Here is an 11,935-nt window from a genome sequence, read left to right on the forward strand (position 1 = left end):
ATTTAACAAGACTATGAAGCTCGCTAGAGTTTATCAATTCTCTGCAGATATATCTATTCACAGAGCTAGGAAGTGGTTAAGCGGTGAATAAATTTTAAATAAACATACTCCTCCGAAAATTCATTGCAATTGAAAGTTGCTCATTCATATGACTATTACTGCTATATTTAATTGTCTTTACGGTATTTACCACATACGGTCTATTTGTCATTATTGTGCTTCCAATCCTCTCGCGTATTGTTGATGCGTTTTCGTCTATAGTTACACACACGTTCTTTGTTACGACTGGAGCATTATTCAGTGGTATGGCAAGTACGCGTTAAGTGATACGGTATTTGTTAGCACTTTGTTGCTCGCACTCCGCACGAAGCTGTCGCGTTATTTGACCCAAGCAAACGTTGCCTGCAAAAGCCGTATTTAGTTTTTCTTTTCGGCTGCAGATAAATGTCGATACAAGAGAACTTACTCAATTTAATCATATGTGCATGTGTAATCGTTAACTAATCGCCTTCTTCTTGTCGCGACATTGACATATGATATCGGCGATCCGCAACGTCGAAATTCGCGTGTCATCGATATACGGTCGGCGAGGTGTAACGTTGGAGGAGACGCGACTATAATGTGCTGGCGAGCTGCAAAATGATAATGTGTCCGTGCGTGCATTAAGTCTTCGAACCTTTTCCAAGAGAGATCTGCGGGAACGTTCAAGTGTTATTAGGTAAATATTTTACCATTGGTAATTCTGTACTCGGTACCTTGCAGTAGCGACGGATCAGTCGAGACAGTGGGGTGCTGCAAATGCACTGCCAAGTGGACATTTCGACCAACAATTGTTTCACAGATGTTATTCTATGGGAAATGAACATATGCATATGTTGAATTTCTTTCTGTGATCGATCGATAGCTGGCTTCTTCCCCCTCAAAGTTATTAAAGTGCGCGTGACTTGACCGCACGGTGATATCACCCTGAGTTTATTTCTAATTGTACAATTTGCAGAATTTATGCTAAACGAGAAGAGGGTAATAGAATATAGTCGTTCGATCGATTGGAAGTGAAGGTTTTGCAAAACCTTTTCATGACTTTTTCACAGTCAAACGCGTTTCGATGTTCGTAGCGATATGATTTGTATCGAGACTCAACATTTTAATCTTAATCGAATTCTTTTGTTCGTGACAGGTTTATGGCCCTATCGGCGCTCAAGCCTCGTTCGATTTCAATTTGCCTTGTTTCTCTGTATTATGATAAGCTTTATTATATTCCAGGTATGTCGATATTAGCTATAGTAGTAGCTGTAGCAATAATTAATGCATCATTATTTGTAGTCAGTGTTTATTTCTCGCACGTTTTAAATATAATAGCTGTGTTTAATTAGTGTTAATAACTGACGATAAGCGAAAGACCCGACAATTTCTCACATACATAATAATCTATGAATTAAACATAGCAATAATTAAAAATGAAAACATTTCTTTTTTAATATAATTTGTCTATTCAGTAAATATATTGTTTGCAGATGACAACGTTTATAACTACAGAATGCACTATTGATCTTCTTGTCAATGTTATTTGTTCCATATTGTTTTTTATTCCTTTCCTGATTAAATACTGCTCATTTTATATTAATATTCAAACTGTAAGTTAGACCTTAATTATATTTGTCTTATAATAAGTACCTCATAATAATAAGAATATTGATTCATAATTACATTTTAGAAATTTTTATAAACGAACCAACTTTTGTTTTGTAGTTAAAATATTTACTAGAGAAACTTCAGCATATCTGTAATGGATTAGAGGACAAGAACGAAGTAGCTATTATAGAAAAATACGGATACGATGGGAAACGTTATACGACTAATATTATAAGTAAGACAATATAAGCGTAACAGAGTGAAATTAGTCAGAGTGTAAAACAAATAATTAACCATTTTGCTGCTTTACTACTTTGTGTTTAACTGGACATTGTGAATATTTTACTACACGAGCATATAATAAAAAAAATATCTGTACAAACAAAATTATAAATGTGAATATATTTCAATGAGACAATTTATCATATTTATTATTAAAAGTAAAATTTTATAAAATTATTGAAAATAGAGATGTATACATATTAACTGAAACGGTCTAAGTATGCGCACACGTATATAAACAGTTTTCCTTAAAAATATTAACAAATATATAACAATTTAACACTTTTTGAAAAATTAAAAGCGATTACTTTCATGACATTACATTTTTAAATGCCCTTTAGTGTTGACTGTGTGCGGTGTATTTATTATTCTTGTGCAACCGATTCTTCCGCGAATCATTGGTATGCTTTTGTGTATAAACACGTCTCAGTCGCATAACACATTTTGGATTTCTGAATACTTTGTCGAGCAAGACAGGTACTTCTACTTAATTTTGCTGTACGTGAATGCAGCGTTTTGTATAGGAATGTTTACGATAGCAGCGACAGGATCGATGCTCTTGGCTCTTCTCAAACATGCCTGTGGAATATTTAGCGTTGCTAGGTGAACAATTAAATATAATAGTGGTACGAAGAAGTACGAAAATTTTGGCCATAAACAAAAAAATGTCGTTTCAAATGAGTCAGAATATTCAGAATATATTCATCCTTACTTGATGACCTGTTGAAAATTATTCAGGACTATGATCTTGATAATACACATCAAGGTCAGTGTCTTTGGAAGAGGTAAGTAAGGATGAATATTTACCGAATATATAACTGCAACAAGAAAAATTATGCTTACAGTTATCGTCTTGGACAAATTATGACAACTGATGCACGGCGAAATCATTTAACGCATAAGCTTACGATTAAGAAAAGGATTATTCATGCCGTAGACATTCACTGCAAAGCTATGGAGTTTGTATTTATCCGATATCGTCTATTTAACGCACGTAATATTACTTTTGACAATAGCATTTTTTTGTTTTTCATAGGTATTCTGAATTCTTAATTTCTAATTTTGAGGGATCATTTTTCTTGCTAATTATATTTGGCGTGCTTTGCTTGAGTTTTAATCTTTTTCGAGTAAGTTTTGTTAAATATATAATTAAACGAGTAAAATTATGTTACATAATTTTTAAATATATAGATTATATAATGCATGATGAGTAGAATATGAGTGGAAATATCAACCGTAAGACTAATAGAAAATTTAAATTCTCCAGGTTATTTTATAGTATCAAAATACGACCAAAATACGATAGTATCAAAATTCAAAATTATAAACTGTCATAAATAGAGTAGGAACACATAGGTTAGGAAAACATTTTGTACGTGACGCACATGTCTTCTTTTTTCTTAATTATTTTACCATATAAATCGTATTTTCTAAACAAAAAATTATTAATTTTGCAAAACGAATTTTACACACACACACATTTAAATAATTTTTTATCATGTTGCTTTAGATTTTTCAGCTTGTATCAACGACAAACAACATGTACGAGTTTTCTATGCGTGTATTATGTGCATCGGCAGTTATTATCTACATGTTTATGGCCAACTATATCGGACAGCAAATTGTGGATCACAATGAACATGTACATTTTACTGCGTAAGATATAATTAATACTTTTATTCGATATTTTTTTTAATTATATGCAAGTAGTTGCTTTGAAAAGTTAGTGGTGAAGATAAAAGTACAAGTTAATATATTTTCAACAACATGTTAAAATTTCTGAATATCTTTAGTTCATCTTTTTACTTGTTTCTTTCTGATTCTTTCAAATCTTTGTAATTCGATGCAAAGAAAATTATAACTGGATCTCGGAGGAAGCATTTTAAATAAAAGTTTGAAGCTTTCAGATCGCTTTTATAAAGAACTAACACGATGTTTCGCACACCACGTTATAATTCACATAGATATATATGGCTGGTACGAGGAAGAAACATCTTTCGTGTTCAATCTAATCGATAAGAAGAGGGTAAACAAGGAAATAAAGAATCTTATTTTCTAGATATAACGTTCAATGGTACACAGCGTCCCTGGATGTGCAAAGAATGATACTGTTTGTATTGCAAAGAGGTAGCAGAATCTTTGGCTTGCATGTAGGTGGGCTTTTTGTAGCGTCCCTAGAATGTTTTGCCGCGGTAAGAAATGTATCGTGCATTGAGATACATTTAACATAATGTATTGCAAGCACGACGTAATAGAAAACATCTTCCATTGCAGCTGGCGAGTGCATCGGTATCTTACTTTACCGTCATATATTCTACACAACGTTGATGCAAAATGCCATCGTTCGACGATATATACATATATGTATATATTGCAATATAGTTAGTAATCGTTGTATGAATGACATGACGATCAGTACGTAACAGTAAGATAATCGTCTTCGATGCTTTACTTAAAAGTAAACCACGGAAACATTCAAGCTATTAGATTTATACTTTACCGTTGATTGATAATCCCGTATATCTGGCATTTCGCAGTTGCGACGGGTTCGCCGACGTTCCTCTCGAAGACCATGCGCGACTTACGGCTGCTCGTTCTATAATGAAACGCGTGCAGGACTGGGGTAATGCAAGTGCGCTTGCGTGAATGTTTCGATCAACAAGTCATTCTATGGATGTTTTATTCTATGGGAAATAAACACATGTGTACATTGAATTTCTTTCGAAATCGGATCGATAGCCTAATCGCAGACCTTTTGCCCAGCAAAGTCACTAAAATACCGGTGCTTCGATCTCACGGTAATATTTCGCGCGTCATCCTACATTTATATCTAGTTATACAATTTCCTCTAAAAATTATGCTAAACAAAGAGGAGCCATAGAATAATCGCTTGATCGCTTGGAATAAGGTCTTGCGAAACCTTGGTCGACTTTTCTACAATCAAACGCTGTTCGACATTTGTAGCGAAATGATTTCCATCGAGACTCAACGTTTTAATATTAATCGGATTCTTCTGCTCATAATTGGCTTATGGCCTTACCAGCGATCGAGACTTGTCCGCTTTCAGACCATCGTATTTTTCGGTATCTTGATGAGTTTTATAATATGTCAGGTATAATATTTTACGGCTTTCACGGTATAGAGGAATATTTGATTTGTTTTCTGGATTTGTACATGTGTGTGTGTGTGTGTGTGTGTGTTGTCTTTGTTGTGCCAGAAACTGCTTCTGAGTGTTCCTCTCCTTGAAGAAGTGAATTGGAATGTTTACGAAACGTCGGAAACAAATCCAAGATGGATACGATACATACGTGCAAACCAGAAATCAAATCAAATATTTCAAGTATTTTATAAATCAATTTTCCTACATTATTTTATTACAAATATACATAAAAGTAATTGACTATTTTTAATTGGCACTTTGCTACTTAAATAATAAAGTAGCTTTTAATGTTATTATTTCAATAAATTTATTGTTCGCAGAGTACAGTGTTTCTGACTGCAAAATGCACTACTGATCTACTTATCAATGTTTTCTCTTCTGCATTATTATGCTTTCTTCTATTGATTCAATTTATCTCGTTCTGGAGTAATACCCGAATTGTGAGTTGAAATTTTGTTTAGCATCTTTACACACTAAATATTATCAACACGTGAATCTTTACATACAGAAAGTTTGTCAAATATTATATGACAAGTAACATAAAATATTATTTACATGACAGGTAAAATATTTACTGGAACAACTCCAGGAAATCTGTAATGAGCTAAAAGATGAGAATGAAATTGCAATTATAAAAAAATACGGCGATAAGGCGAAACATGTTACTGTTTTTCTTACGTGTAAGATAACGTCCGTGAGACTTATTGATACATGTTGGAAAGCGTAATAAGTTAAAATCGTGATAAAAAATTAGTCGGTTAACCACTTTGTTACTTGGCATATATATATGTAATTTAATATTAGACTACTACAAAAATACGAAAATATAATAAATATCTACTAATACAGAATTACAAGTCTAAATATACTTCGACAATGACATCTGAGAATTTAGTTATTATTAAAAATAGAACAAATTGAAGTATTTCGATTATTAGCTTTCTGTTGAAATACATTTTAATTATATATATATATATTAATATGTATGTAAGAAGTGGTTACACGATGATTCTTTGTCTTAACAATTCTTTATTACCGAATATTAGAAAATACCAATTTATATAACTAGATTTTTTAATGCTCCTAGTGTTAATCGTGTGCACTCAAGTTATTATTATTGTTCAGCCAATTTGGTCTCGCATTCTTGGAATTTTTCTGTTCTTGAATGAATCTCGGTCACGTGGCGAAATGTTCATTGTGACAGAATACTTTGTAGATCAACAAAAATATTCTCACTTAGTTTTGCTGCATATAAATGTAGCTATTTGCATAGGGTTATTTGCAATGATTGCAACAGGAACGATGCTTCTGGTGTTTCTCAAACATGCTTGCGGAATGTTTAGCATCGCCAGGTGAAAAAACGAATATAACAATGGATACGAAAATTTACGATTACAATTAAAATTTAGTTTTGCACGTTAAGTAAATTTAAAAAAATTACACATATAATTACAGCGAGAAAATTTGCAGTTATCGTATTAAACGAGCAATTGCGAATAATATGCCACAAAATACTAATCTATCGGACCAGAGTATAATTTGTAAGAAGATAATCTGTGCGGTAGACATTCATCGTAAAGCTATGCAGTCGGTATTTATTCGATAACACTTACCTCTCTAGTAAATGTAATAACACTCCCTTCTTCTTAAAGATACTCCGATTTTTTAATATCCAGCTTTGAAGGATCGTTCTTCCTTTTAATTGCGTTCGGCGTGACTAGTATGAGTCTTAATCTTTTCCGAGTGAGTTTTCCTTTTTTTCTTTAAACGTATCTATGGACGAGCAGTTAATGTTTCATAATATAATATTTAAATATATTGACAACATGTACAGAAAAAACATGAATAATATAAATTATCATTTTACATTATTAAAAATTTATTAATGATTTATTCAAGATAATTGAGTATAAAACCAATCTGTGTGAATATCAATGTTTACAAACGATATTATCCAAACCAATGATATTTACAATATTAACATCACTTGATTTTAGCTTTTTCAGCTTGCATTGTCCGGAGATAACAAACAGGAACTTTTAGTACGTTTTATATGTGCAATTCTTATTCTCTTATACATGTTCTTAGCCAACGAGATCGGACAGGAAATTACAGATCATAATGATCAAATATATTTTACAGCGTAAGAAATATTTTTACATTGTAATTACATTTGTGCACTAGTAGCTATTTTCTGGATCAACATAAAGTTTAATGTAATTTTTAAAGTGCAACACACATATTAAATATCATCTATTTGTCTTTTTGTTTCCCTCGAATTTACATTTTAATCATTGTACCATAGATACATAGTTCGGTGGTATACAGCGCCCTTACATGTGCAAAAACTGATATTATTTCTGATACAAAGGGGTAGTAAACCCTTTGGGTTGCATGTGGGTAGACTATTTGTCGCATCTTTAGAATGTTTTGCAACGGTAAAATATATCGTATATCTAAATATGTTTAAGGCTCGAGCGGTCGAGTGCGAAAGTTGATGCTTCTTTATTTGCAGTTAGCGAGTGCATCAATATCTTATTTTACCGTTATGTATTCTGTACAAAAGACATACAATACACCTATCATATAATAATATATTGGAATGTAGTAGGTAAGGATGACAAATTTTCAACTATATTCTTAATAAAAAAAACTTCAATTTCAGTCCTATATATTATTTTTTCTCAAGTTTCCATTTTATTCGAAATATTTTAAGCAATTTACAACTAATTTTATGCAAATTCGTACAATATCATAATTTTTATGCAACATTTAAAATATTTAAGTGTCAAAGTATATTCATTTATTATTATATACATCGAAAATTGTAAAATATATGCAAACATGGTTTTAGTAAAATCTAATCATTTTAAATGACTCAAAGTGTATCCGGTGATCGCGCTGACGCCAATATATCTTGTTGGAAGATAATTTTATTCCGAACAACGTGATAGATAATACCATGGGAGATATGCTAGGTGAGCGTTTAATGAGATCGAATACACTTGCGTATTTAATGTTCATCAGATATAAATGAATATATCGACCGATCGAGTGCCCACAGAGAAGCTTGATATATATATATATATATATATAATTCGTCAATTCTTTTCATTTCTTCGCAAAATTGTGAAATTGAATCACGCTATTAATCACAAATGTCGAGATGCGCCAAGTATTAGTGCGGTTCGACCGTTGAATATAGCTATAACTTTAACAATGTTAGTGTATCCGTGTGTACGCTAAATTTTTTTAGCACTAGCAACCGTAAGACGATACCGCACGTTAGTAGAGCTTACTTCACTGACGATAACTTCACAGTTGACATGTCAAACTTGAATCAAATGAGAGTGACATTCTCTCGCAGACCAAACGTGTCGTACAAATACTTGCGACGCAATGAACCAACAGAAAGAGTGACTACGCTTGCGCGAACTATGGTCAACAAGTCGTCTCACGAATGTTATTTCGTGAGAAATTACACATGTTGAATTTTTTCCGTGTTATGTCAATAGCCTAATCGTAGGCGATTTCATCCTGACAAAGTCATTAAAATACAAGTGTTACGGTCTCACGAAGGAGTATATTGCGCCGTGTCATATCACTTATGTTGAATAATGCAATTTACGTTCGAATTTATAGTAGGCGAGACGGAAATTATATAATTCACGATCGATCGTCCAGGAGGAAGGACATGTACAAATTTTTGTCAACTTTATCGCGGTCAGATGTGTCTCGATGTTCGTAAAGAAATGATTAATATCGAGTCTCAACATTTTAGCCTTAATCGGATTCTTTTGCTCGCGGTGGGCTTGTGGCCTTACCAGCGCACGAAATTCGTTCGATTACGAGTCGTCTTACTTTTTAGCATTCTAATTGGGTTTATTGTATTTCAGGTATGTCCGTATTTAATCGTATCGTATTATGCAATAGATATTATATTGTCGTCTTTACAACTATTTAGTTAAACACAATTTAGTTTCGATGCAACCTAGTTTCTATGCATGGAGAAATTTGTCTTGTCGTAAGAAAAACCCGTTTTGATAATAATTTGTATAACGTGAAATTTACGTATTAAATCTGTAGAGTGAGCAAAGCAGTACTCGCGCATATCTCATTGCTTCTCGAAACAAATTTGCATACACTAAGTAGAAAAAATAGCTTCCGACATATTTTATATATTATAGAAACATCTACTCTTTTTTTATATATTTTTATATATTTTTTATAGTATTCGTTACATCAAAAGTAATATATATAATTTATATATGCGAAGAAAATCCGAACTAATTTAGATATACAGAATATCTATATGAAACCTTCAGTATACATATAAGTTGGATTAATCGAAATGAATTTATATGTAATATGACTCCCCTGAAATAAATTCAATCGAGGTCGCGTATAATTGTGATATAATCTGAAACGTATTTTTTCTGAAAAACTCATACTATATACCACGAACATTTTTATTTTTTATATCAAGATATAGAATATGTGCTCGCACATTACGTATATTGATAATTTTTCGATTCGCGCATGCGCACGCACATTGTTATGCATCGTAAAGCGAATGATCACTTCAAACTTGAATATGAAATAAATATTAATAACTTTCCAAATGTTATATATTTTATCGCTTGCAGCTTACACCGTTTATGACCGTACAACTTTCTCTTAACCTTGTTGTTAAAGTTTTCTCTACCATGTTATTACTCGCTACTTTTGCGATTAAATACAACTCATTTTTAGTTAACATCCGAAACGTAAGTTGAGTTTTCTTAATACTTGTCGTAATATATATTTCTATATATCCAGCTCCTTTTTCTTTTCTTTTTTTTTAAGACGAATATATTATATAATTAATTCTGTAGGTAAAGTATTTAATGGAGCAACTTCAGTGTATATGTGATGAATTGAGAGATGAGAACGAAATTGCTATTTTAGAAAAATATGGCCGAGATGCGAAACGTTATACAATTAATATTTTACGTAAGAAAACATCTGTTAAATTTCATTATTTGTGATAAAAGGAATATATTTCATTTAAGTTATTATGAAAGATTTTTAAATTAAACGGAAAAGATAAATTATTACATAACAAAATAGTTCGTAAAAACGTCCGAGACAAAGACTAGTAGTTGAATGATAAATAAATTTTGAGTATACTGAACAAATGGAAATCTATAAAATTTTAATTTATAAAAATTATTCTTCTAAATATTCTCAGTTTTGACCGCAACCAGTCTAGTTATTCTTATTGTCCAACCACTCGGGCGATGCATTTATAATATTCTACCGTTTACAAACGGGTCTCGATCATATTGCACCGTACCGATTATAACTGAATATTTCATCGATCAAGAAAAATATTTTTATATTATTATACTGCATATGAGTGCAGCTTTTTCTATAGGAACGATTATATTGATAGCAACAGGAACATGGCTGGTAGTGTCTCTTAAACATGCTTGCGGTATATTCAAGATTGCCAGGTGAAAAAATGAAAGTAGTGTATAAAATTATAATTGTGTCTAACGAAACAATCTTACTTTCGCAATCGAAATTGAAATTAATAACAATAGAAAAATTATTTACAGTTACCGCATTGAACGGGCGATAACAAATAACTCTTTGAAGAATAACAATCTGAAGAACAAGATTACGATTTATAAAAGAATAATTTATGCAGTAGAAATTCATCGCAAAGCCATGCAGTATTTATAATTATTTATAATTATTTATAGCAATATATAAATATATATGTAATAAAATTTTTTTGTTTTTTGTAGGTTCGCAGGAAATGTAATAAATAAGTTTGACAGTACATTCTTCTTTTTAATTACCTGTGGTGTGGCTTGCTTAAGTTTTAATCTTTTCCGCGTAAGTTTTATTACGTTTTAAATATATCTAAAAATAAACTGTATAAAAGAAAGAAATTTTTCATACCAATATGTCTTAGATCTTTCAGATAATGTCGTTTAGAAAAAATATGGAGGAAATGATATTACATCTTTTGTTAGGAATTGTCATTATTATATATATGTTTTTAGCCAACTATGCCGGACAGGAAATTACTGATCATAATAATCACGTATATCTTACAGCGTAAGAAACAGTTTTACGTAACGCTCAAAATTATAATATATAATTTGAAATAATTATAATTTATAATTAAAATAAATTTAAAATGATATTCAATCGATTTACAATCAAGTTTTTGCTGTAATTTCTCACGTGTGCATAAATTTAGTTGAGTTATAGAAATTTCTTGAATAATCCTAAAGTTTTCAAAGACACAAATATACAATAAAATCTTGATCACACGATAAATTAAGATAAACGAAAGTAAATTCTAAACAACTTGATAGGTACAACGTTTGCTGGTACATAGCACCTTTACATGTGCAGAAACTGATTTTATTTCTATTGCAAAGAGGAAGTAAAACATTCAGCCTGACCGTAGGCGGCTTGTTTACAGCATCCTTGGAGTGTTTCGCTTCGGTACAAAATACATCATGTATTAGAATATATTTAACGCAGCGTATTTCGAGTAGATAACAATAGACGATATCTTTCATTATAGTTGGCGAGTGCGTCGGTATCATACTTTACCGTTATGTATTCTATGCAACAGTGATATAGTCATCATTCAATATCGTAATATAGTAGGTAAATGTTAAAAAAGCATTCGTAAAAAAAACGTAGTTCATGAATTTTGCATGAACGCTACAGTTGAATAAACTTACGCAAGATACATTTCGATTTTTTAACTCGTTAATGCTACTTATTGTGTGGGCCATTTATTGGATACCTTTAATATACAAATATTTCAATAGTCATACACATATACATTTTAAC

At 31.6% G+C, this 11,935-nt stretch overlaps 3 protein-coding genes across 3 annotated transcripts; all 3 read left to right on the forward strand.

Annotated features, from left to right (window-relative positions):
• Positions 1–765: 765 nt before the first annotated feature.
• Positions 766–2,007, forward strand: LOC109504422 (uncharacterized). Its single transcript, XM_019844224.2, has 3 exons — positions 766–1,263; positions 1,515–1,634; positions 1,750–2,007. Exons 1-3 carry the CDS (start codon positions 1,120–1,122, stop codon positions 1,879–1,881), a joined length of 396 nt encoding a protein of 131 aa, XP_019699783.1. The 5' UTR covers positions 766–1,119; the 3' UTR covers positions 1,882–2,007.
• Positions 2,008–2,234: 227 nt separating this feature from the next.
• LOC105189245 (uncharacterized) lies at positions 2,235–7,719 on the forward strand. Its single transcript, XM_025299527.1, has 12 exons — positions 2,235–2,517; positions 2,760–2,873; positions 2,951–3,041; positions 3,425–3,570; positions 3,974–4,106; positions 5,637–5,754; positions 6,162–6,426; positions 6,545–6,661; positions 6,727–6,817; positions 7,072–7,217; positions 7,380–7,512; positions 7,590–7,719. Exons 1-12 carry the CDS (start codon positions 2,318–2,320, stop codon positions 7,662–7,664), a joined length of 1,629 nt encoding a protein of 542 aa, XP_025155312.1. The 5' UTR covers positions 2,235–2,317; the 3' UTR covers positions 7,665–7,719.
• Positions 7,720–8,223: 504 nt separating this feature from the next.
• LOC105189246 (uncharacterized) lies at positions 8,224–11,893 on the forward strand. The gene is made up of 9 exons (XM_011151212.3): positions 8,224–8,970; positions 9,721–9,840; positions 9,949–10,066; positions 10,305–10,569; positions 10,675–10,791; positions 10,867–10,957; positions 11,037–11,182; positions 11,446–11,578; positions 11,661–11,893. The coding sequence occupies exons 1-9, from the start codon at positions 8,803–8,805 to the stop codon at positions 11,712–11,714; spliced, it is 1,212 nt and encodes a 403-aa protein (XP_011149514.3). The 5' UTR covers positions 8,224–8,802; the 3' UTR covers positions 11,715–11,893.
• Positions 11,894–11,935: the final 42 nt, after the last annotated feature.

Source organism: Harpegnathos saltator, unplaced genomic scaffold (assembly GCF_003227715.2).
Source record: "Harpegnathos saltator strain DR-91 unplaced genomic scaffold, Hsal_v8.6 scaffold283, whole genome shotgun sequence".
NCBI lineage: Eukaryota > Metazoa > Arthropoda > Insecta > Hymenoptera > Formicidae > Harpegnathos > Harpegnathos saltator.

Excerpts from the sequence above, each read along its gene's own strand:
- LOC105189246 (XM_011151212.3), top strand. The coding sequence starts at position 8,803 with ATGTGTCTCGATGTTCGTAAAGAAATGATTAATATCGAGTCTCAACAT. Across the intron at positions 8,971-9,720 it reads TTGGGTTTATTGTATTTCAG|CTTACACCGTTTATGACCGT; the intron begins GTATGTCCGTAT and ends TATCGCTTGCAG. Across the intron at positions 11,579-11,660 it reads CCTTGGAGTGTTTCGCTTCG|TTGGCGAGTGCGTCGGTATC; the intron begins GTACAAAATACA and ends CTTTCATTATAG.
- LOC105189245 (XM_025299527.1), top strand. The coding sequence starts at position 2,318 with ATGCTTTTGTGTATAAACACGTCTCAGTCGCATAACACATTTTGGATT. Across the intron at positions 3,042-3,424 it reads TGAGTTTTAATCTTTTTCGA|ATTTTTCAGCTTGTATCAAC; the intron begins GTAAGTTTTGTT and ends ATGTTGCTTTAG. Across the intron at positions 7,513-7,589 it reads CTTTAGAATGTTTTGCAACG|TTAGCGAGTGCATCAATATC; the intron begins GTAAAATATATC and ends CTTTATTTGCAG.
- LOC109504422 (XM_019844224.2), top strand. The coding sequence starts at position 1,120 with ATGATTTGTATCGAGACTCAACATTTTAATCTTAATCGAATTCTTTTG. Across the intron at positions 1,264-1,514 it reads TAAGCTTTATTATATTCCAG|ATGACAACGTTTATAACTAC; the intron begins GTATGTCGATAT and ends TATTGTTTGCAG. Across the intron at positions 1,635-1,749 it reads TTTATATTAATATTCAAACT|TTAAAATATTTACTAGAGAA; the intron begins GTAAGTTAGACC and ends TTTGTTTTGTAG.